Consider the following 23,952-nt stretch of genomic DNA (forward strand, 5'->3'; position numbering starts at 1 on the left):
GCCCTGAAAAGAGCCATTTACATTGCCATTGCTTTTGTAGCCATGAGTTCAAAGACTGAAGTTCAGCTGCCGGACTGATGACCTTGGTTACGCTTTCACGCTTAGCAGAGAAAACCACGAACAGGTTGTCATCTTCTTCCCCATCTTGGCAAGTGTTTGAGCTGTTGATGAGTGCTAAATGACAGTCTCCCTCAGGAGTCTGTTCTTTCTCTGATTCTCTTTAAGCTATGCACCAGTGACACATCCCGCCGACAGCACCGTGTAAATTTATTTACACTGATGATATTGCATTAGCCACATGAGGTGATTCTTTTGAGACAACAGAAAAAGTCCTCTAAAACTGTCTTCACACACTAAAGGACTATTTCTGCACCTAAGATGACAGTTTCTTTGTTCCACCTTAACAAGTATCAGGCCAATAAATTGCTAAATGTATGGTTTTGTAAAACTAAAATAATGTGTGAAAAACATCCATGGTACCTTGGAGTCCCTCTAGATTGAACTCTTAGTTACCTCCAGCACCTTGAAATTACTGGCAAAAAGACGGTGACAAGGGTAAACATTATAGATAAGCTCGCTGGAACATCCTGGGGAGGTAATGCTCCTACCCTCCATAGATCAACCCAGGCCTTGGCACCAAAAACCCCACACCTGTCACACCCATCATGGAGCCTCAAGTCAGGGAAACCTTTCTTGTTACATGTGCTTCAACTTCCATTGAACTGTCTCAATGCTGAGAGCCGCTGGTGTGAAATCTGGTCTGCAGCAGCAGTGTGCAACAAAAATTTAGTCATAGGTTCTGACCATCGAGCATCTCTGTTTCCTCATGCAATGTAAATGTTGGGCCTCATTGAACTGTATTCATATGGGACATGGAAGGTGGTGTGCCTGTTTATTGAACAAATGGAGCATCAAGGACTCACTGAATTGCGTATGTGATGGGCTGCAGTCAGTGCAGCCACATGGCAAACTCCTGTCCTAAACTTGCGTGTCATGGAGAGATTGAAGCAATCCACTTAGCCAGCCTGAATGTCGTCATCACCTAGCTATCAAACCTCAACATATGACTTTAATTAACCTGCATCTTCTCTGCCATTGCTTGCCCTAGCCATATGAACAAAGAGGAAAAAGCAACTACAGTATGGTATTTTAAAAGTAAAAGGAACTAGAAATTAGCATTATCTTTTAAGTGTATGCTAGCCATGTAGTTGAAAGCTATCTCAGCTGCCTGTGGGGCACCCTTAAGCAATACACCCAATTTAAGTTACCTTGCATGTGGAAATGCAGGTTGCTTGAATGATGTGGGGCCTCTGCAGGACATGCTAGGAAATCTGACCATTGCACCAGACAGCAAAGCTTAACCTATTTAACAATTTCTTTGCCTCCATTTTTCTGAGCAGGGACTGGGTCACCCTCCCCCCCCCCCCAACGGGACCCCCCCATAGGTCCCAGGGGAGGTGCATATAGGCCTAGGGTCAGTGAGGACCTAGTCAGGGAACTTCTGGAGGGACTGGACATATTTAAATTAGCAGGTCCTGATGATCTCCACCCCAGAGTGCTGAGGGAATTAGCAGAGATCATTACGGGACCCCTGGCACGGCTTTATGAGCACTCATGGTGCTCTGGCGTGGTGCCAGACGATTGGAAAAGGGCCAGTGTTCCCATTTTCAAAAAAGGGAGGAAGGAGGACCCAATAAACTATAGGCCAGTCAGTCTTACCTCAGTCCTGGGTAAGCTTTTTGAGAGAGTTATCCTGGCGCATGTTCGCAAGGGGCCAGCAGGGGAGATTATGCTTAGGGGCAACCAACACAAGTTCATTAGAGGCAGGTCCTGTCAGACCAACCTGGTGGCCTCCTGTGACCAGGTCATAAAATCGTTAGACGCAGGTATAGCAGTGAACGTAGTCTTTCTGGACTGCAGGAAGGCCTTCGACACTGTCTCTCACTCCGTTCTCATTAAAAATCTAGGGGACTGTGGTGTCGACACCTACACAGTGAAATGGGTCACTAGTTGGCTGGAGGGCTGCACCCAGAGAGTGGTGGTGGATGGGTCATTTTCAACCTGGAGGGATGTGGGCAGTGGGGTCCCCCAGGGCTCGGTCCTTGGGCCTGCACTGTTCAACATCTTCATCAGCAGCTTGGATGCGGGTGTAAAAAGCACCCTGTTCAAATTCGCAGATGACACCGAGATGTGGGGAGAAGTGGGCACTCTAGAAGGGAGGAATAGGCTGCAATCGGACCTGGACAGGTTACAGGGTTGGGCGGATGAGAACAGGATGGGTTTCAGTACTGACAAGTGCAAGGTATTGCACCTGGGGAGGAAGAACCAGCAGCATACCTACAGACTGGGGAACTCCCTTCTCGTCAGTGCAGAGGCAGAAAAGGATCTTGGAGTCATTGATGCCAAAATGAACATGGGCCGGCAGTGTGGGGAAGTGGTCAGGAAGGCCAATCGTACCTTGTCATGCATCCACAGATGCATCACGAGCAGGTCCAAGGAGGTGATCCTCCCCCTCTCTGTGACACTGGTCAGGCTGCAGTTGGAGTACTGTGTCCAGTTCTGGGCGCCGCACTTCAGGAGGGATGTGGACAACATTGAGAGGGTCCAGAGGAGGGCCACCTGCATGATCAGGAGTCAGCAGGGCAGGCCCTACGAAAAGAGGTTAAGGGACCTGAACCTGTTCAGTCTCCACAAGAGAAGGCTGAGAGGGGATCCTAGTGGCTGTTTACAAACTAGTCAGGTGGGACCAGCAGGCATTGGGGGAGTCCCTGTTCCCCTGAGCACTACCAGGAGTGACTAGAAATAATGGTCACAAGCTGGCAGAGGGTAGATTCAGACTAGACATCAGGAGGTGCTACTTCACAGTCAGGGCGGCTAGGATCTGGAACCAACTTCCAAGCAAAGTGGTGCTGGCTCCTACCCTGGGGGTCTTTAAGAGGAGGTTAGACGAACACCTCACTGGGGTTGTTTGATCCCAGTACTCTTTCCTGCCATGGCAGGGGGTCGGACTCGATTATCTGTTCAGGTCCCTTCTGACCCTGCCAACTACGAAACTAGACTCTCTTGGTTTTTTGTTGTTTTTGTTTGTTTGTTTGTTTGTTTTTAAAGAAAAAGCCCAGATTCTGAATCTGGCTACTGGTCACACAAATGCATCAAGCAGGGTTGATCTGACCTGTGTGCTGAGTTTTTTAATATAGCTGGGGTGACCTGCTTAGGGACTCATCGAGCAGTGGAGTTTTTAAAGGAATTTAAGAGTTAGGTTCCTTCTGTTTTAGGAGTGGTTCTGCCATATGGTGGCAAGGGATTTACTGTGATGACCTGACTTGGGTGTGCTTTCCTGTCTTAAGACAGAAGAAGTCTCTAATTATATGACAAACAAGCTGTGACAGCCCTATTGGAGTAACAGTGTGTGGCATCTGGAACCATAACGATCATGACTGTGTAGCAGCCAAGAAAATAAAAAGTTCTGAGACAACCAGATTTGGAAATCATTGCCATACACACTACAGGGTGAAGCATCAGCAAGTAATAAAGGGACTAGGGAATAGATGCAGCCAGGTCAGGTGAAATTCTAGTACTAATCTTACCTTCCAGTTTGTTACCACAGAAAAGAAAATTTTGCTTCATTGTGAGTGAGGTATGTTGGAGATCTCCTAAAGTAAAACATCCTTTTCACCAGTTTTAGATTATTTTCCAAAAAATATAAAAGTTTTCTGAAAGTTTTTGCTTATTTTACAGTACAAAGCCTTTTACATGTCACAAGCCTCATTTTGGACCTCATTATAATGGATATAAAATTCACTAAACCCCAGGGCTGAGTACAAGACAATCAAAATTCTTCCCCTCCCGGACTCCACAGTGACTTGCCTCAGCTGCTGCAAGTCTCAGGAATAGCCTGGGGCAGCTTCAGGGAGCCGGGGGAAATTCTCCCGCTCCCCCACAGCTGCTTTTGAAGAATTCCTCTCAGCTCCCTGGGGCTGCCCAAGGCTGAGGAAGCCCCCCTGGATGAGGACTCCCCAGTGACTCCATGCTGGGCTGCATGGGCAGGCACCCCTTCTGGAGGACTTTTCTCCCTCCTGTGGCAGTGGCAGAAGCAATCAGCAGCTGGGAAGAGGGTAGGAGGGAATTCCCCTTGGCTCCCCAGGGCTGCCTGGGTTGGGGAACCCCCTAAGGGGGAGGCTTGTCCAAGGTGGGCCAGCACCTGGACGGGCTCCTTAACCCCATTAGGGGACAACAAGGGGTTGGAGGCATGTACTAGGGAGCCAATTTGGAGAATTCCCCTCAGCTCTGCAGGGCTGCACCTGGCTAGGAGGCCCTGGGCTGGGGTGGAAGAAGTCCTCTGAGGCAGGGGCTCCTTGGTCCTGCACCCCTCAGGCCTTGGGAACTCCTTCACCCTCCCTCTTATGGCAGCAGCTAAGGCAAGTAGCTGTAAGGGGTGGGAGAGGTAGAGAATTCCCTTAGCTCCCCAGCCTGCCCCCAGCTGGGGAAGAGCTGCGGAGGGGCAAAAATCCCCCGCATTGGGGGCTTTCTCTCCCTCCGTGTACTGTGTAGATCTGGGCTAGGGAGCAGAGGGACAGGGCAGTCCCTGCTCTGCTCAAGCAGATAGCACATCCCAGGGCTTTAAGCATCTTGGGATGCTGGGGGACTGAGTCTGGGATCTGGGACAGAATATCCATAAATGGGTTTGACCTAATTCAGTTTAGTCTGATGCATCATCCATCAAAGTTTATCTTAAACCAGTTTTGGCCATTTTGAAAGTGGTTTATATGCGCTGAACTTCTGTTCTGTTACAGGTTTAAACTGATTTCTGATCACTTAAACCGGTTATATGTAACTTCTGTCCCTAATCCAGGTGCTTGCATGGAGGTCAGGGATCATGACTCTTTATATTGAATATAGATAAATAGAGGACATTCCCAATTGGGTAGATAAGCATTTGATCACTCCACAAGTGCTAATTTCCTAAAGATGAAGAAATGATGAGTGAAATTGGGAAAAGAAAGAAACATACTTTAGTCAGCAGGTTTAGGCCTCAGTAGATGGATAAAAGATTAAATATAATTGCTTGATGGACTGGAGGTGGAACTCTTATGATCTAATGGTCAGTTCTGGTTGTACAATATATCTGCCTCAGACAATGCCGCAAAAAAGTAAATGTTTTCATAAATAAAACTGCCTAATACTCATGCCTTTTTACCCCATCACTGCCAGAGTTACTGTGTTTAAAAGTTCTCTTTATGTACACTTTGTTGACTAACTATATGGAAAAAGAATTCATAAACAAATTATTTGTCCAGCTATTCTTCTGCCAAAAATGACAGTCTCCCCTATCTTAATGCTGGTAACTTAAAGCCTTGATTCCATTAACAAGTCCCTGAGGTATTTGGTTGTCAGACAGGTTTTTACATCTTGCCCAAAGGCAGCACCTGCCCCAAATTTTAACTGCAGCTACCTGGTGCAACACTAAACATGAAATGTCCTTGGCTAGACTGACCAATCAGTATTGAATCAGGTGACTCAACTCTGAACATGTTGAAACAATTTAAATATCTGATTTTACAGTAAAGCTAAATACTGTGAGACCACAAAGTAGTGAAATTATAAAATGATCAAAACCTCCACTTCTGAAAGTTTAAACAATTTGAGAGTGGAAGAGATTTTTAATAAGGTTGTTAAAAAATTCTCAGAATCAGGGGAAGGACACAAAATTTGTCTCACAGCGTAGAAAAAGGCATAAAACAATTTGAAGGATGCGTTGCAGACCATCTTTAAATACTTTTGTTATTCTTTAATATTTTTAATTTAAAAATTTAATATTTCAAAATTCTAACCTAGAAAAAAACATCAGTTTAACTTTAAGAAAACATATTGTTAGTGGAGTTCTAATTAAGCTACTAGACTGAAAGTGTGTGTTGGGCCAAAAAAAAATGTTGATAGTGATCCAAAATGACATTTACCTTTTTAAAAGTCAAATGATTAAACCATGTATCTGACTAGTTGCACTGATTCAAATAACTGTGAACTTCATGTAACTTAAATATTATTTTTAATAAGTAAATTGGCAGTTATAGTTAAGTGAGAGTTGGGGTGGGGGGAGAGGTCTTTATAAAGCTGAATTGGCCTGTAATGGTGTATGTTCATATGATTTTGCCTGATGATTTTTTTTTTTTTTTACATAATTTTTTGCCATAAACTTAGATCTTTACAGATCATCTTTACAGAAGTTGTGGTGAACTGCTGAGTAAGATCCTTGGATTCAGTTTATAATAAAGTCTTCCTAAATTGATTTAGTGTGTCAGAGGCGAGATTTCTCAAGTTGGAAGTAGTGTTGAGAAACTACATACGCATCCTTTCTTGGTTGGTGTGTGGGACTAGTGTATGCCAGAAATAAATTGTTCCCTTTGCTAGAAATACTAAAGCATAGTCATTGCATCCTACAACTAAGGGAACATAATTGTTTGAAAACTTCAGTTCGTGTTGAAATCTGAGGGAATGTGAAGGCTAAAACCGAGTTTTGTTTAACCTCTCTGAGGTAATACTTGGCAGTTCCTGCTACCTATATTTGAGATCCTAAGTTAGTCACTGGAGCAGTGTTAAAGTGTGAATGTGAAAAATTCTGATCTGGAAGGGGCAGAGACAAAATCATTTTATGCTTCCTGTGTCCTGCCATTGAAATACGTGGTAAGAAACTCATTCCATTAGTGCAAAATTCACCACTTTGAAACATTTCCTCTTCCTTCTCAAAGTATGCAACATGTCAACCACTATTATCCAGCTTTTGGTGTCAGAACTTCACTTGCTGAGCCATATTTGAGGATTGTTTTGCTGCCTATTTTTGACTCTCAAGGTCAAAATCTTCTGTCTTCCACTGTCTCTTGTTATCTCAGTCTGTATTCTTGTTTCTACTATAATTTTTTTGTTCTATGCTTATGTCTTTAAAAAAAATTCAAAGCCCATCTCTCATTAAAGAATCTGCTTTGCTGTTTTTTTGCCATTTATGATGTCCTCAGCTCCTTGAAACCCCATATACTTCCATCTCCATATGTTCAACATGGATGCTTGTAACCTTAACTGAATTCCCCTGTGTCTAGTTTCAGTGCTTCGTGTTAACTTTGTGCTATAAAAACCAAGGACATTAATGTCTAAATATTTGTTGTTTCTATGGCTTTTAACTTTTGGTAGCATCTTTAAGGGTTGATCTTCACTGCATTCTTAGCTTGAGGAACATGTAAACAAATCTAATTCATGTCAAGTGGTACTTTGTATTGAAGCTGGCCCTTTCAAAAAGAGCAAGGGAGGTAGAAACACCAGTGCTAGTGGCACTGCAGCTAGTTAGTTGTGTGCAGTAAAGATGCTGCAGCTTGAGTTAGGATAGTTCATCAACTATTAATCCAGTCACTTTCTGCTGTTAATTAAATAAGTCTGCATAGTTTGGGTGTTGCTTCATAACACGCTCAAGTGGGTGCGCAGTATTGCCAAGTCTCGCACCAAAAAAAAAATGGCACTGCCTTTAAAAACAAGCCCAACCCATTTCAAAGAGAAGTGAGTGAGGGTGGGAAATGGAGGGAGGCAGGCGTGTGAGGTCCTGTGGCTGTGTGTGTGGGGAGGCAATAGGATATGTTGGGGTGCAGGGTGGGGGGGGGTGTGGAGACCCCCCACACTCTGTGCCATGGTGTGCAGCCCTTAGTGCACTTGTGGCCTGCACGGGTGCTGGCACCCTGCAATGCATGGTTCCAGCCAGCGCTGCATTGTGGTGGCAAAGAGTGCAGCCCCGCCAGCCACCTCTTGCACCGGGCTCCACGTAGCCCACGTGCAGGACTGCGCTACTGTGGGGGAAGCGGTGCAGGCTGGAGCCAACTGCTTTTCCCACCCCCTGCTTCCCGGAACTTGCACGGCATGGGACTGGGAAGGCGGCCGGCTGGCTTTCCCTGGTAACGCAGAGCTGCACATGTGCTGTGTGAGGCTGGGCATGAGAGATGGCTGGCTCTGCTCCTAACTCCCACTGTGCAGTGCTGGCTGGAGCCATGCACCTGAGCCTGTGCGGGCCACAAGTGCCCCGAGGGCTGCCGCTGCTGGCAGCAGGGGCTGCGTGCTGCGGGGGGGAGTGTGTGAGGGGTCCCCACTCCCCCCACCCTCCTTCACACCCACACACTGCCCCCACTGAGCTCCGTGCTCCTGCCATTGCCCTGGGTGCAGGCTCCACACTCCTGCCCAGGTGCACCCCCCACCCACTCTCTACCTACCTGTTGCCCAGAAGAAGCCAGACACTGGGGAAGGCACACAGATCCCTGGGGTGGCAGCAGCAGCAGCCCCGCCCGGAAGCTGCATGCTGGCCGGGCTGGGCCCTTACGCAACGCCATTGTGTTTCTGCAACCACGACCCACAGTTTGGGAACTGCTGTATTACAAAAAAGCCCCAAATAAGCAACCTGCAAATAAAATAAGGCCAAAAAACCACAACCTGCAACTCTAAAAATTTAAAGTGATGTTTTAAAAAAAAAAAGCCTAATTCTACTTATAATAAGTGGACTTGGCAATACTGTGGGCATGTCTACATGAGATGTTAAATGTGCTGTACACTAATTCTACTGTACATTAGTGTAGCAGTCAAAACCCATGCTAATAGTTAAATAGTTGGTAGGGTCAGAAGGGACCTGAGCAGATCATCAAGTCCAACCCCCTGCAATGGTCAGGAAAGAATGCTGGGGTCAAGTGACCCTGGCTAGGTGATTGTCTAGCCTCATTTTGAAGACCCCCCAGGGTAGGAGCAAGCACCACTTCTCTTGGAAGTTGGTTCCAGATCTTAGCTGCTCTGACTGTGAAGTAGTGCTGATGTCCGGCCTGTGCTGATGTCCAGCCTGAACCTACTCTATCAACTTATGGCTGTTATTTCTAGTTACTCCTGGTAGTGCTCGGGGGGGAACAGGGTCTCTCCCATTCCCCGCTGGTGCCCCTTGGTAAGTTTATAGACGGCCACCAGATCCCCTCTCAGCCTTCCCTTGTGAAGGCTGAACAGGTTCAGGTCCTTTAGTCTTCCCTCATAGGGCCTGTCCTGCTGCCCCTGATCATGCGAGTGGCCCTCCTTTGGACCCTCTCAGTGCTGTCCACATCCCTCCTGAAGTGCAGCACCCAGAACTGGATGCAGACAACTGCGGCCTGACCAATGTCACAAAAGGGGGGAGGATCACCTCCTTGGACCTGCTTGTGATGCATCTGTGGATACATGACAAGGTGCAGTTGGCCCTACTGACTGCGTCCTCACATTGGTGGCCCACGTTCATCTTGGAATCGATGACTCCAAGGTCCTTTTCTGCCTCTTTGCTGATTAGAAGGGAGTTCCCCAGCCTGTAGGTATGCTGCTGGTTCTTCCTCCCCAGGTGCAGTACCTTGCACTTGTCAGTGTTGAAACCCATCCTATTCTCATCCGCCCACCCTTGTAACCTGTCCAGATCCAGTTGTAGCCTGTCCCTCCCTTCAAACGTGCCCATTTCTCCCCGCATCTTAGTGTCATCCGCAAACTTGAACAAGGTGCTTTTCACCCCCTTATCCAAGTTGCTGATGAAGATGTTGAACAGTGCGGGCCCGAGGACCGAGCCCTGGGGAACCCCACTGCCCGCATCTCTCCAGGTCGAAAACTACCCGTCCACCACCATTCTCTGGATGCAGCCCTCCAGCCAATTTGCAATCCATCTGACTGTATAGGCACTGATGCCACAGTTGCCTAATTTTTTGATGAGAATGGAGTGAGAGACAGGTCAAAGGCCTTCCTAAAATCCAGAAAGACCACATCCACCGTGACACCTGCATCCAAGGATTTTGTGACCTGGTTTTAGAAAGCCACCAGGTTGGTCTGACAGGACCTGCCTCTAATGAACTCTTGTTGGTTGCCCCTAAGCATAATCTCCCCTGCTGGTCCCTTGTGGTTTTGGATAATTTCGTGTTTTGATGGTTTTTGGATAATTTTCTCAAAGAACTTCCCCAGGACCAAGGTAAGACTAATGGGCCTATGGTTTCCTGGGTCCTCCTTCCTCTCTTTTTTGACAATGGGGACCACATTGGCCCTTATCCAATCCTCTGGCACCTTGCCAGAGCACCACGATGCACCACTTCACAGTAGAATTAGTCTACCACGCATTAATATCACCAAAAAAAAGCATGCACACCGCGATGCTACTGCACAGTAACACCAATTACAGAACATTAAGTTAATACCTCTTATTATAGGTACTAACTTAATGCACCGTAATTACAGCTCATTAATGCACTTGTAGACATGCCTAGTTTTACTGAGGGTAGATTAGCTCAAGTGGAGTAATTTAAATTCACCTCTTCTAGCCTAGACCCATCTTATATAATGAAGATGAACCAGTAGGAAGTACACTTGTTGCATTCTAAACTAGCTTTCACTAGTAGTGATTCCAATTTGAAAGCTTTGAAGGTAATGTTTTTAAAGTAGTTTTTGAGTACGTTAAAATATATTGTAACAAGGGTTTGTTTTTTTTCTTCACTTTTTTTTATCTGCTCATGCCACCTGCCAATATTCATGGCAAAGTACCTTGAGAAGCAAGGGTAAGTTTGGTTTGTTTTTGTCTTTGCTTTTTAAAATATGAATGTTGTGTATGTATCTGTCAAGCTGTGATTTCACCAGATATCACAGGTGGAACTGAACCAGTTCAGTACTTGCATGGTGACCTCTGAGAAACACTAGTTTCTTGCATGGAGTAGCGATTGTGATTGTTTGTAGGACTCTTCTCTCAGAGCCAGTACTGAACCAGGGGCCCAGCATGGTGTAAAGCAATATGCAAAAAAGATGCTGTCTTTTCTGATAAAGTCCTGATTACTTCTGTTCATTTAAATAGATTGGGGCAACTTTTACAGAAGTAGGGTCTCATTTTGCTGACATCCTGATGAAGTTCCAGTGTGAGTGAGTGCTGTGCCCACCTACATTTCCTTGCTTTAGTTTCAGTTCAGTAAGTTTACTGGTTGCAGCTGTTCACTGGTTTGTAAGCAGTTACTGCATTTCCTGAATGTAAAGTGCATTGTACTGCGTTCAGGTCTGCATATCACTATTAGAAGTTTAACACTGGTTTCTCGTATGGATTTAATATGTAGTGTGGAGGCGCAGTCAGCTGGTCAGATGCACTTTTATGGCATGACTTTTTGTTAATTACCCACATGGTAATGGTTCCTTATTAATCCATGCATGCACACTTATTCTGGAATAAGTTCCTTGTTCCTCTTTACTTTAACCGGGGGGGTTTCTGTGACAGGAACCAAGGCATTTTAATAACGAGAAAGAGATTGTGAAACCCAATAGGTCTTCCAGCGTTGTTTTCTATATTAATTTAGTCTAAGCTAAAAGCAGAGGCAACTTTTAAACTGGGATCGTAGTTGGATTGGAAAACTGAATCATGAGTTTTTCAGTTAATCTTGAATATTCTGTTTTATCACCTATTACATTCTTAGCTACATGCTTATGATGACTTAGTTTAGCGTGTCCATTCCATGTTGGGATATTTTATCAAAGTACACTATATGTTTACTGTAATCTCTAGGGGCCTTTCTGTTAATTTAAATGTTAAAGTATGTACATTGTGGTCTAACTGTATTTATAGATGTCTCGGGAAATATAGCCTGTCCTAGACTTTTGGGCTAAGTACAGACAATCAAAAAGACCAAGGCTGAATCAGTTCAGTGTTTGCAGGTTAGTTTGTGCTACAGAGATTAAATTGAGAAGCAAGTAGATAGACATTCAGTTTTGATTCAGGAAATGCAGCTACATGCCTGCAGTGGCTCAGGCCAGAAGCTGGGGGGCACTAAAGCATGCCTCCCAGCCTGCCAACCACTCCCTAAGAGAAGGGACTGAAGCTCCAAGGGATTGCCCCCTTCCCTGCTCGAGTGGAGGGGCTAGCATGCTGAGGTGAAGGGGAGGGCACTTTAAATCCCCCACTCTGGCCCACATGAGACCCCAGCCCGGGTCCCAAAGCATCAGGTAGACCTGGCTCTTCCCCCGGAGCTGTCAGGCTATCAGCTGGGGTTTGCTGTGAGGGGGCAGTCCCTCCCAAGCTGTTGTCCCCACCACCCCTGCACTCCGCTTCCTGCTTGAGTGGAGATCAGGGGGCATGGTCATGTCCTGGCCCAGGGTAGTGCACTGAGCTGGGGAAGAGGATTTAAACTCCCTCCCTGCACCAGACCCCATCTGGGGTTTGCTGGGGAACTGGGGGTGGGCAGTCCCTTTCAGGCTGGAAAAATCTGTCAGGGGCTGCCGTCCCTCCCTTCCACCCAGGCAGACCTGGCTGCTGTTTTTGTTACTACTTCCTCCCCATCCACCCATACATTCTTCTCTCTGTTTCATCTACCTCTTATGTCCAATCTGAGCCCATATCAGGCTATTTGAGGCAGGGATATTTTTGTCAATAAGGCCATCTGATTCTTTGTTGAAGTTCGTGGGTCCTTTCATAGCGCAACAAGGGTCTGTATCTTCCCATATTCCATTTCATTCATCACTGTTTTTTCTTGTGTATTTTTTATTATTTTAACTTTATTGTTTATTTCTCGGGACTTTAAATTGGTCACTTAAGATATCTTGGCTAGAGCTGTATTTCTTATATTGCATGTCATAATGTTATTGTTAATGTATAATATTAAGAATGGAAACAAATGCCTTATACCAATGCTCAACAACCTTTATAGGCTGTGGGCCAGAATCACTTACCTTAGGTGAGAGAGAGGCAGGCTGTAGGACCCAGCTGTCTTTTCTCCCTGCCACCGAAGTCCCACATCTGCAAGCCTGGCTTTGCATGTTGTAGGTTCCAGGCTCCTTCCTTGTACTGTTGAAAAGGGAAGGATTTTTAAGAGACGATACCAGTTTCTGATCCAGATTTTTGAACAAAGTACTGGACCTTAAACATGCCAGTAGGTAAGGATAAATGATCCTTGTTTCACTGTTTAGTATGAATTGAGGTAGCATAAGAATTTTCTACATTTTAGGGGAGAGGAAAAATATTTTGTGGCTATAGTTTAAAAGAAAATGGCAGCCATCTTAAAGTTGCTGAGATGTTTGCAATTTTCAGAGTGGTCCTAAGAGAATCGGATTAATAGAATGAAATTGAGGTGATCCAGAAAGTGCACAAATAATGCAATTTATCACATTTCTGCAATTTATCCCACAGTAATAATTACTAAGTTTGTGGTGTAAATCTAGAGAAATAAGGTACACCCTCGGGCCACTTCAACATGAGACACTGACTGTGCAGACTTCGTGTGGCAGAAAGTGTGACACAGCGCTACTGCACATTAGTCTCGGGCTATTGCGCAGTCATCACCACAGAAAAGCCGTCTGTCAGTGCAACTGCACAGTAACGACTGTGCAGTTGCACTTGTGGCCAGGGCGAACTAAGCATCTTTATTATGTGAAGAGGAAGATGGTCTTTGTCCACACAGGGTAACATTAAAGCAGATTGGGTCTTTTTGTAACAAATATATAGTGTTGAAGCATATAGTTAAATATGGTGAAGTTATCTATATACTTTTATCATGCCTATTCTACAGATCATTTGATTTTTCTGTTTATTGTTTGTGGGTTGGTCTTTATTCTATGAGATGCCTTCCTATTGCAGGAGGAAAATTACCTTAGTTCTTTAAAAGAACATCTCCTTAATATTTGGCTCTCCTTTTCTTTTCTAGGGTTCAATTTAACATTTTTCTTTTAAACTGACAAGTGCTTTACAGTCTAGTCTTAAGTTTTTGTTGATTTATTCTTTTTTGCATCTCTGTGGTAAACTTTTATTTACTTTGAATCAGCATTTTTATTAAGATGTTTTTCACATGATATTTTTTGGAAATGCAAGTAGCTTTGTTTCATCTGTTATATATACCTATTTTTCATCAGTCCAATAAGTATATAAACAGTAATCTAATTGGACATAATATCTTTTAAAAATTTCAATTATTCTTGGACAATGACACCAGTTAAATATTTTGGCAACTGATTTAAAAAAATTTTTTTTTTGCATAACTTGTGTACATGTTTTGAAATAATAGGACTGTTCTTGAATGATAAAGCAATATTTGTAAAGGGGGCTCTGATAAAAAGGTTCTCCTAGCTTTAAATTTATGTAGTTACATAGAATCCTAATGATTGGATACTAAAGCAGACTTCCTGGGCTCTACCACAGAGATTTGGTACATGCATATTTACAGCTGATGCAGCTAAAATATTAATGTAATTCAAATGAAACGTATTTTAATGATTAAAAAGCATTCGCAGTCCAAATATGCTATAGTAACATGCCATTTTAAATATATGATTTCAGAACTTGGAGATGCCTTTTAACCAGATGTGTTGATTCTGGAAGTACAATTTCACTCATAATACTCACTCTTATACTATGCCTTCTGTCCTTTTACACTGTGCTTAACAGCCCTGCCGTGCATTAGGCAATTGGCAGACCTCTAGATAAATGCTGCTGTTTGCTGCATGGCATCGCCTTGCTTATGATAGCCATAGCATCAGGTTTAGGAGCTGGAGGTGTAAAGGATGAGACTTTCTAGAATGGGAAGAATATGGAAAGGGGGAGGAGAGCACCAGCAGCTTCAAGGTTGAAATGGGGTGGTGGGGAACATTAGTGGGGATCATCTGAAGTTCAGGAGTAAGTGGAACGAAGAGGCTGATGATCTTTGAGCAGTTCTTGCACTTCCTCTAAAAATAAGATCCCTAAATTCCCAGTTTTGCAGATAACGAGCACAGTGATGTGCTCAAGAATACACAAAAAATTTGGCTCCGACCAGGATCAGGCCCAGCCCTCCTAATTTGCAGTTCTTTACCTTCACTAAAAGCACAGCTGTGTTTCTGAGTTTGTTTGCTAATTAATTTATTAGATTTATATGCTGCTCTTTTCAAAAAGATGACATAAAAAAAGATGACATACAGGGTGGCTTACAGTACAAGACAAAAACAGAATAAAATATTAAACTAAGAAAGTATAATAAAGCACCTTCCCCTGCCCTCCTCAGTTTCCCCTCTCTCCACCCCCCCCCCAACTGACTCCACCCCTCCTGGTCTCCTTCCTCTGCTCTAGGAGTGGACCACTGTGCAACCCAACCTTGCTTCCCATGTACTGCTTTCATATAGACTCCTCACCACAATATTACCCTTGGTAAATTTAGGAATAGTTCATCACAAGCCAAAAATTCACCTGTTCCATGCTAAATAAATACTTGAACCAAGGATGTCAAACTCACCTGGCCCCACAGGCCAGAATATGACTGGGGCTCTCCTCATTGGCTGGATCAGAATGCATCCCACCCTAAAAATTCATGGCCTCTCTGGGAGCCTCTCATGCCAGATGATACAGCTCCATGGGCCATATGTTTGATCTCCAAATAATATAAAAAAATCTGCAAGGTGTATAGCATGTACATATTATTTATTCATTTGAAGGATTAAAATCATTCAAGTTAGTATCAAAATTTCGCTGGACCTGGGATTTTGCCCATATTGTCAACTGAGGTGCATTAGAATGAGATTATATTCTCAAAATATTTGTTGGAGGATATTTTTGGTATTCCGTGATCATTTGGAAGTAGTGTTATGAAATGTAGTAAACTGTATTACTGGTCATAAATGTAAGAGCACAACCACACTGTTGAATTGTAACAGTCTTTTTAATTTACTTTCCTATAAAAGTGTTTCCTGTGTAGTTGTTTTCTGTATGTTTTTTGCTCTTTACATACCCAGCCATGCGTAACTTTTTATTTTCCTTTCAACAGGTAGAGAAAATTGTTGACAAGAGAAAAAACAAGAAGGGAAAAACGGAATATTTAGTACGATGGAAAGGATACGACAGCGAAGATGACACCTGGGAACCAGAACAGCACCTTGTAAATTGTGAGGAATATATACATGAATTTAATAGACGCCACAACGAAAAGCAAAAGGAAAGTACATTAACCCGGACAAATAGGACCTCTCCTAATAATGCCAGAAAACAAATATCTAGGTCTACCAATAGTTCTTTTTCAAAGACATCTCCTAAATCTTTAGTGATTGGTAAAGACCATGAGTCAAAAAATAATCAATTGTTCACTGCCACACAGAAGTTTCGGAAAAACAATTCACCATCTCTTTCTGGCAGGAAAAATATGGACCTTGCAAAATCAGGTATCAAAATCCTTGTGCCCAAAAGTCCCATTAAAAGCAGGACAGCAGTTGATGGCTTTCAGAATGACAGCCCTGATAAATTGGACCAGATAGAACAGGATCAAGAAGACTCTGTAGCACCAGAAGTAGCAGCAGAAAAACCAGTGGGAGCTTTATTAGGACCTGGTGCAGAGCGTGCTAGGATGGGGAGCCGGCCAAGGATACATCCATTAGTGCCACAGCTACCAGTGCCAGTAACAGCCACAATTGCATCAGCATTAACAATAAATGGAAAAGGTAAGTTTAGAAGTTAACTGTCTATATAGATTATCTGTTAAATTGGGCTCGCTCTCTTTTTTTTTTTCTTTTTTTTAATTCACGTGCAAACAATTATTCATTCAGCAGACCTGTTTTACCCGTATTAAACCAAATCTAAAGATTTTCACAACTCCTTTATTTTTAAATAGCTATGACTGAAAAAGTCTTTTAGAACTTTTCCAGCTTTTACAGGCAGTCCTCAGATTTATGACACAATGGGTTCCTGAAAACCACGTCTTAAGTCGAAACCAATTTGCCCATAGGAAACAATGTTATAAATGGGGGATTGGTTCCTGAACCAAGGCCCGATACCCTATTTTTCACCAAAAATAACCCAGAATTTTGTACTCAATCAATTATAGATGAGTAATATAGCTACATTAATGTATTTATATTGTAACTAGCAATCATATTGATTTGGGACTTCTTTGAGGAGACTTTGCTGGACATTTTGAAGGGCTCTTGGTTGGACTTTTTGAAGGGTTCTTGGCTGGAGTCTTCTCAGGAGTCATGGCTGCAGGTTTTTCTGGAGTCTTGTCTGCTTTCTTAAAGAAAGTGTCCAAGGAAGTTTGAACAGATGTTCTACAGGGAGATGGGTGATGCAGCAAACTTGTTCACTGGCATGGCTTGGTGTCAGATCAAGTGTTGTAAAGTTGAAACTGATGTCAGAAAGCTGAAACAGGGTGTCAATTTATAAACATTGTAAGTGTGAAACGTTGTAAGTCCAGGACTGCCTGTACTTTTTTTGCTGAGATCCATTGACAATTTGTGGTTTCAGAATCAGCATAAGATGCATCTGTTTGACTTAACATTCAGTGTACCATTCCCAAAGATTATATCATTGCTTTTGAATTGCTTTAATTTTTTCTAAATAGGTTAAAGACTCAAATTTGTCTTGAATGTTAGGAATATAAATGATGGGAATAGACACATGATTTTAATAGGGATTCTTTACTGTGGTTTACATTCTATTTTGCCTAACTGTTATTTGGAATGAACCCAGGAGAATTATGTTTTAAGAATTATATTCTTGTGTTTTGTGCCTATGCAAATTTGAGTCAGTTGGGCAGATGAAAATGCTTGCTTTCTGAACTGAATTCAGTCTTGCCTTTTCTTTTTATAGTTTTATCAATATGTGTTTGTATATCTCATTTTATATTTAAGATTTCATTTAGATATAAGGCCAAACTTCTTCTAATATCTCAATTAGTTTTGCAAAATTGTACTACCAAAAAAAGCTGCTTCTGTTTTTGGAACTGAGCCCTCTGTTCAAATCTTCCCTGTTCACTGTTTTGCTCCTGAAGATCTTTGATTTCTTAGCAAGGCAAACATACCACACAATTATAAACATGTTCATACCATTGTGTACAATCATATTCTTACGACTGTATTTTTAGGACTCAAATTTCAAAAGAGTAAAAGTGCATCTCCAAACAGAATGTGGAAGTCAGAATATGGACAGGAGACAAAAATGTTTGAAATCCAGATTAGGGTTACCAAAAAGTGTAGTTACAGGCACAGCATATGGGCACAAAGTATGTGTGAGGTCTCTGCAGCTGTCAGTGCCTGGTGCCTTGATTTTATTAAAATTTTCAGAAAACCTGGACACAGCAAGAGAGGTTGGAAGGAGATGGGCAATGAGGAACCCACTCTGGGATCTCCAATGTCAGGTCACAGATCAGCCATTATACTGCAGATGAGCTAGGTAACCATGGTAATGCACATATTGGTGCCAGGAATATCTTTTCTTGGGCATGGACAGAGGAGGAACATAAACCTCACAGGACACAAATAGGAGCTGGAGAAAAACTCAGGATATGCCAGTGTATAGAACTGATGTCTGGGGGCTTTGTGAAAGATGCTGTGTGAGGCTAAAGTGTGTGCATTGTTGGTATCTGCAGACAGAGGACAGTGTCCTATCTTCAGCGTGGTCACCTTCTAGCTTTCAGAGCAAGAAGCAGGATCAACAAAGATCCCAGTAAGGCAAAATCACTGCCTACAAATGGCAAAAGTGTCTAGCATTCAGATCTCAGAAGTGATAGCATAGGCCACATGAGGGGGACAGTACAGCACTGTAAGTATAAATGGGGAGATAAATTAATGGAATTGCGAGGAAAGGAAATCAAGGACTCTCTTTTTTTTGTGGAGGAAAGAGGGCATGTCAGATTTGCTTAGTTGTAAGTTTGCTTATCTCATTTCCTCAACTGCTGTCCTCTGGTTCAGCCTTTTTAAGACATCTAGCCAGAAAACCAATACACTACCATGTCAGCACAAAGCCATCTCATGATCATGGCAGTGCATGACGTCTATCTCCTTTATCTCTCTTCACAGGGGAAAATATATAGGACCAACAAAAATCCTACAGATGGATACAACAGTGTTTTAAAACAGACTTATTATTGGAGCTGGTCTGGAATCTTTCATCAATCTTTTTGTCAGAAAAGACAAATCCATCAAACCGAAACTGTTTGTCAGAGGAGTAGGGTTGGAATGGTGTTGTAGCCATGAGGGTCCAAGAAATGTCTGAGAAACAAGGATTTTTTTGTGATAACTTTTATTGGGCCAGCTATATAATTGGGAGAGCTGTTGGACATGTGCCCTTCCTCAGGTCTGAGGAAAGCAGACACAGACTGAGCTAAATATCAGAAAAGACTTCATGAAATGCTGAACAGTCTGCTTGAAGGAATGGAGGAGGTGAACTGGGCGTGAAAAAATGCCATTGAGATGCAAGAAGTGCAGTAGAACAGGCAGCCTGGGAGGGAGACCATTCAAGAATGGGGTAATCTTCTGTCATGTCTTTTCTTAATTTTATCTCCAAGGTGATTGAATGTTTTATTTAAAATTGCTGTGTCTCCTCCAGTTTCACCAAGGAAGGCAGGAGGAGTTACTTAGCTAGGAAAAAGGCAGAACTGAAAGAACGTTATAGTGGAGAAAGTCAAATAATAAGATTTCCAACCAGAGATCTTCTGCAGTGAGAGTAAGAATAACAGGCAACAGAGATGGGGACAAAATGAGGGCCAAAAGTTGGCAAAATGGACCCAGAGTTGGGCAAAAGAGTTGGAAGTGGTCAAAACTGATGGACTGGAATTCACAGAAGGGCTGAGAGGCCTGGGCAAATGTCCAGCCGTCACTCCTAAAAATGTGCTTGTTCCAGTGCATTCCCCAGTGAGTTTGGTTTATAGGATTAAGCATGTCCTCTGGCTGAGCATAATGGAAAGGTACTGTTAAGGAGGGTTCAGATACCTCAGTGGCCTGCTACAATCCCATAACAGTGGCCACATTGCAGAAGGGTAATGCTTACCTGTGTGGTTTTGTGGTTCACTCTCAGAGCAGTGAAGACAAGGAAATCATTGATAAAGCACATTTCTTCAATTTCCACTAGACTCTTGTTTCCAGGCAGCTAGCAGACCAGCTGGTCTGCTCTGTTTTCCGCTGCTCCCTAGAGCTATCCATCCTGCCTGTTGTGTAATTGGTATTTGCCATACACATGACTGAACAGATCCTGTCAATTATCTTGTCCCTTGAGGCCCGCATTAACAGTTGGAGTATTTCAAAATGGCAGCCGCACCACTATGAGGTAAGGTTTTAATGATTGCTGAAAGTATTTTAGATGCAAATTAACCCAGATTTGTTCCTGTAACATAGATGGACACTTGTGAGGAATGGTTGGTTAAAAAATACTCTTCAGAATGTAGAAAGATAACAGTTTTCCGCAATTTCAGCTTTAGGTCTTTTCTAGCCATTAAGATGGAGATTAAAAAATTCTGTCAAATGCAGACTTTGAACGTCAGTTTGTGGTAAAGGCAGCAAATCTGCACTTTGTTGTAAGACCATTTTTCCACATACACAGCCAGAAACCTGGGAACCAGAGTCTTTTTGAACAACCCCACAGCAAAATTATTGGGCCAAAGTCAGGGCAGGGTGCGGTACCTTAGAAACTAACCAATTCAGAAAGGTATAAGCTTTTGTAGGTGATAGCCTATGTTGTCAGATTTCATGAATGCCATTCACAGAATCTAACAAAGTAGGCTGTCACCTACAAAAGCTCACGCCTCTCTGAACTAGTTAGTATCTAAGGTATCACTCTGCCATGCTTTCTGCCTGACTTCAGACTAACACAGCTAGCTACCTCTATTCACGAATAGCAAGCTTTTTAGGCTTTTTAGGACCTATAATCTCAGGGTTGGTCCTGTCACTGAATAGTACAAGTTAATTTGTAATACAGATTAAAACTGGTTTTCTTGCATACAGTTGGATAAAATGAACCTAAAATCATTCAGGGATTGTATGGTTTGCTTCTTCCTGGCCTTGGCTTGAGAAGCATGTGCAGAAACATTTGAGGGTCATTTTTAATGCTGTGCAAATCTGTTACTTCTTGTGATTGAGGTAGTTAGCTGTGTTAATCTGAAGTCAGTCAGAAGGCATGGTAGATATGCATCTTTATAGATTAGAGTGAGAGACCATAAGCTTTCATAAATCAAAATTAACGTCATTAGGGGCTTCACATGCTTACCATTCCCCTGAAGGTTGAGTACTGTATATTTCAAATAGTGTCCAACAGAAATGGTTTTTAAAGTCCAGTGGTTTGTTTTTTTTAATTCTTCAGTACCAATGGCTTTTGAGAGATCCCACCATCTTATTTCCAGCAAGATTTCATTAGCAACAAAATGTCTTTAATGCTAGCTTTAATAACATTCATACACTTATTGTTTTGTGGGGAAAATTGGAAGTCAAAGTAGCATACATTAATTTAAGCTTTATCTACACCAAAGCATAAGTAAGTACATATCATGGTAAGCCTGTTTCTGGAGAGATGCTGTGTAGTTAAATGTATTGGTTTAAGCACGAAATATGTAGCTGCTGACTTGAAAATCAAGAACTGCCCTTCCCTTCCCCCATAATTTGTGTTATACAAAAACTATTAAATTGTGTCACTATTCCAGTGACGACAGTAATTCTACATTACATGTTTAGCTTATTTAGCTTCTAAAAAAAATAATAAGAAAAAGTTCTTGACAAGGTAGAAATACTTCTATATGCAGAAAAATCCCTGTCATCCTGGGGAAAAAAACATTTAGACATTATTCAGTTAATTTTACATTAGGTAATAACATTGACTTTATATGCACATTCAAGAGCTAGCTAAAGAAGAATCAAACCGGTCAATATGAATTTCCCCTTTTCAGATTCTTTATTATTTTGGGAGGTGTCAAAAAAGGATCAGAGTCATTTTTTTAAAAACATTTCTTGAATCTGTTTAGCAGGAACTGACATGATTATAATGAAATCCCAAGACACAAAATCAGTCATTAGATAACTTTTCTTTGAGCTTAAGTAACATTGGCTACATCAACAATAAAGTGCATTCTTTGCTTTTTCCAAATAATTACTTTTTCTTTTTCCATACACATTTCATCATCCTCCTTCAATCAGTGGTGTCAAAATACACAATAACAGTCAAAAGCCGCTTGCTGTAATTGACAGTTCAAAAGTAATCTTCAGTATTTCTTAGGCCTACTGATATTAAAGGTTTCTCATGCAGATTAAATAACCAGTCTTGCATAGCCTTGTGGGAAAGCAGGAATTTTTTAGCGAGGCAATGCTATATTCCAGATAGGCAAAACAGCCTAGCAGTCTCCTAATGTGTTCCCAGCTATCATTTTAAAAGCCTTTCAAACTAATATGGTCTCTAAATGTATATGAAATATTTAATTATCCCCAGATGTTCTGGGCATGTCTGTACCAATAGTTAGGCACCGGATTGAGTTTACGTACAAGATCAAATCATATCTACCATAAGCAGCTCATCTCCCAGCTACACTTACGCTTTAACCTGCAAGTCCTCCCAAAGTCTGAGGTTTGAAGTCAAGGTTTCTGCCGCTTACTTCCAGGCCCAGCTTCCCTTTTCCGAGGTTGTTTTTATTTTGCCACATTTTTCCAAAACCATTCGCACCATGGGTACATCCTCTTTTGGAAATGCTTAGTTAATTCAAATTACACTTGTTCCAGTTACTGGAGATGCCAGAGCCATCAAAGCTCAACATCTTGAAAAAATGTATCTCTTAATTTTGTCTCGCGCTATGCAGAATGGGTTGGATTTTTTAAGTGATATGAAATTTAAATGTCTGTTTCAGTAACCAAATTTGATATTTTGAGTTGCTGTTTCAGCATGGGTTCTATGTGTAGTAAAGTTCGTAGAGGAAAACCTACACTACCTTAAGTGCTTTAAATAGCTTGCATTAAAGCAGAATCTGTATTTGGGCTTTGAAAAGTAAATAGTGTGCACACAGGTTAATAAAATTTGAGAAAATATGACAAAGTTATCTTGTAAGCATTTCATATATGTAGTTCAGACAAACTCTGGATGGTATAATATTGTTATAGATAAGTTATTCGTAGCTCAATTTCCTCCTTTAATTGAAGGAAAATACTTCAAAAATATAAAATGAGAGAATATCTCTATAAAAACATAATATATGCATATTAGATTACATAAATACTGTACTCAAGCAGTTGGTCCAAGCTGCAGCCACAGAGATGAATCTGAGAAGGCAGTCAGTGTTCAAGACTTTCTTGTTCACTGGATGCCTGACTGAAAAGTCCTTTGAAGTCATTGAAAAGACTCCTGTTGGCTTTGGAGGTGACCGGAAATGTACTGGTTGGGGATGTTGTTTCATTCTTTAATAAGACAAGCAATGTATTCTGCACTATAGTTTCTAGAATGTTTTGTTTTATTTCAGGTTTTCTTATTAGAATTTATATTGAGATGATAATGAATTCAGTCATTAAATATAGTTTCCGTAATTCATATCTATATATACTCATTCCATGTGGATGTATGTACAGTTGATTCATGCATATATTCACTTAGTTTTTCAAAAACGTTATAGCTCCTAAAAGCTTTTTACACCTTGTTTTCATTCTGAGGAGACTCTGGGGGAAAAAAAAACAACTTTCATTGCTTTCATAGTTGTATTCAATTGTTCCTTTATTCTCTTCCTACTTTTATCTTCCCTACCTGATTGTTATGTTGTGAACTGTAACGTTTTAAAATTATTTTGAATTTCTTGGTTGAAAGTCACATCTTCAGTCCAAAGTGCACATTGTGTTTTATCTGATTAGTGATTCATTCACTTGGGAAGTGTGTGTGGGTGTGGAAAATGTTCAATCTTAGTGGTGAAAAATGTCCAATGCTAGAAAAGATTCCAGGAGAGGGAACAGTACAGACTTTCAGTCTGCAGCCACCTCTACTGCTCCTTGCATCTTCCAGACACTAGGATGATGCCAGACTGGGGAAGGCATGAGATATTCTAGTCGTCCTGTTCCTGGAGGGGGCGGCTGGAGCAGTGGAACAAAGCAGCCCCTGCCTGCTGCTTATTCCAGGGACTCTGGTGAAAGAAGCAAGCAGTTCAGCTTCCAGGGCCCAGCAATCCAAGCAGAGGAAGTAACACAGCTTTCTGCATTCTTTTGACACCAAGGACTCCAGAGTGAAAA

General features: G+C 42.2%; 1 protein-coding gene across 6 annotated transcripts in view; it reads left to right on the forward strand.

Annotated features, from left to right (window-relative positions):
• Window positions 1–23,952, forward strand: part of CDYL (chromodomain Y like) — a 163,399-nt gene that overhangs the window by 61,735 nt on the left and 77,712 nt on the right. For 5 of the 6 annotated variants that reach the window (XM_059724357.1, XM_059724355.1, XM_006259459.4 and 2 more), the window contains one exon: window positions 15,771–16,437. In XM_059724357.1, coding sequence (XP_059580340.1) covers window positions 15,771–16,437 — 667 coding nt within the window. Of the gene's footprint in view, window positions 1–15,770; window positions 16,438–18,789; window positions 19,238–23,952 lie in introns of those variants that run through there. The other variant, XM_059724359.1, reaches the window with a different exon arrangement.

The sequence above is a fragment of the Alligator mississippiensis genome, chromosome 3 (genome assembly GCF_030867095.1).
Source record: "Alligator mississippiensis isolate rAllMis1 chromosome 3, rAllMis1, whole genome shotgun sequence".
Lineage (NCBI taxonomy): Eukaryota > Metazoa > Chordata > Crocodylia > Alligatoridae > Alligator > Alligator mississippiensis.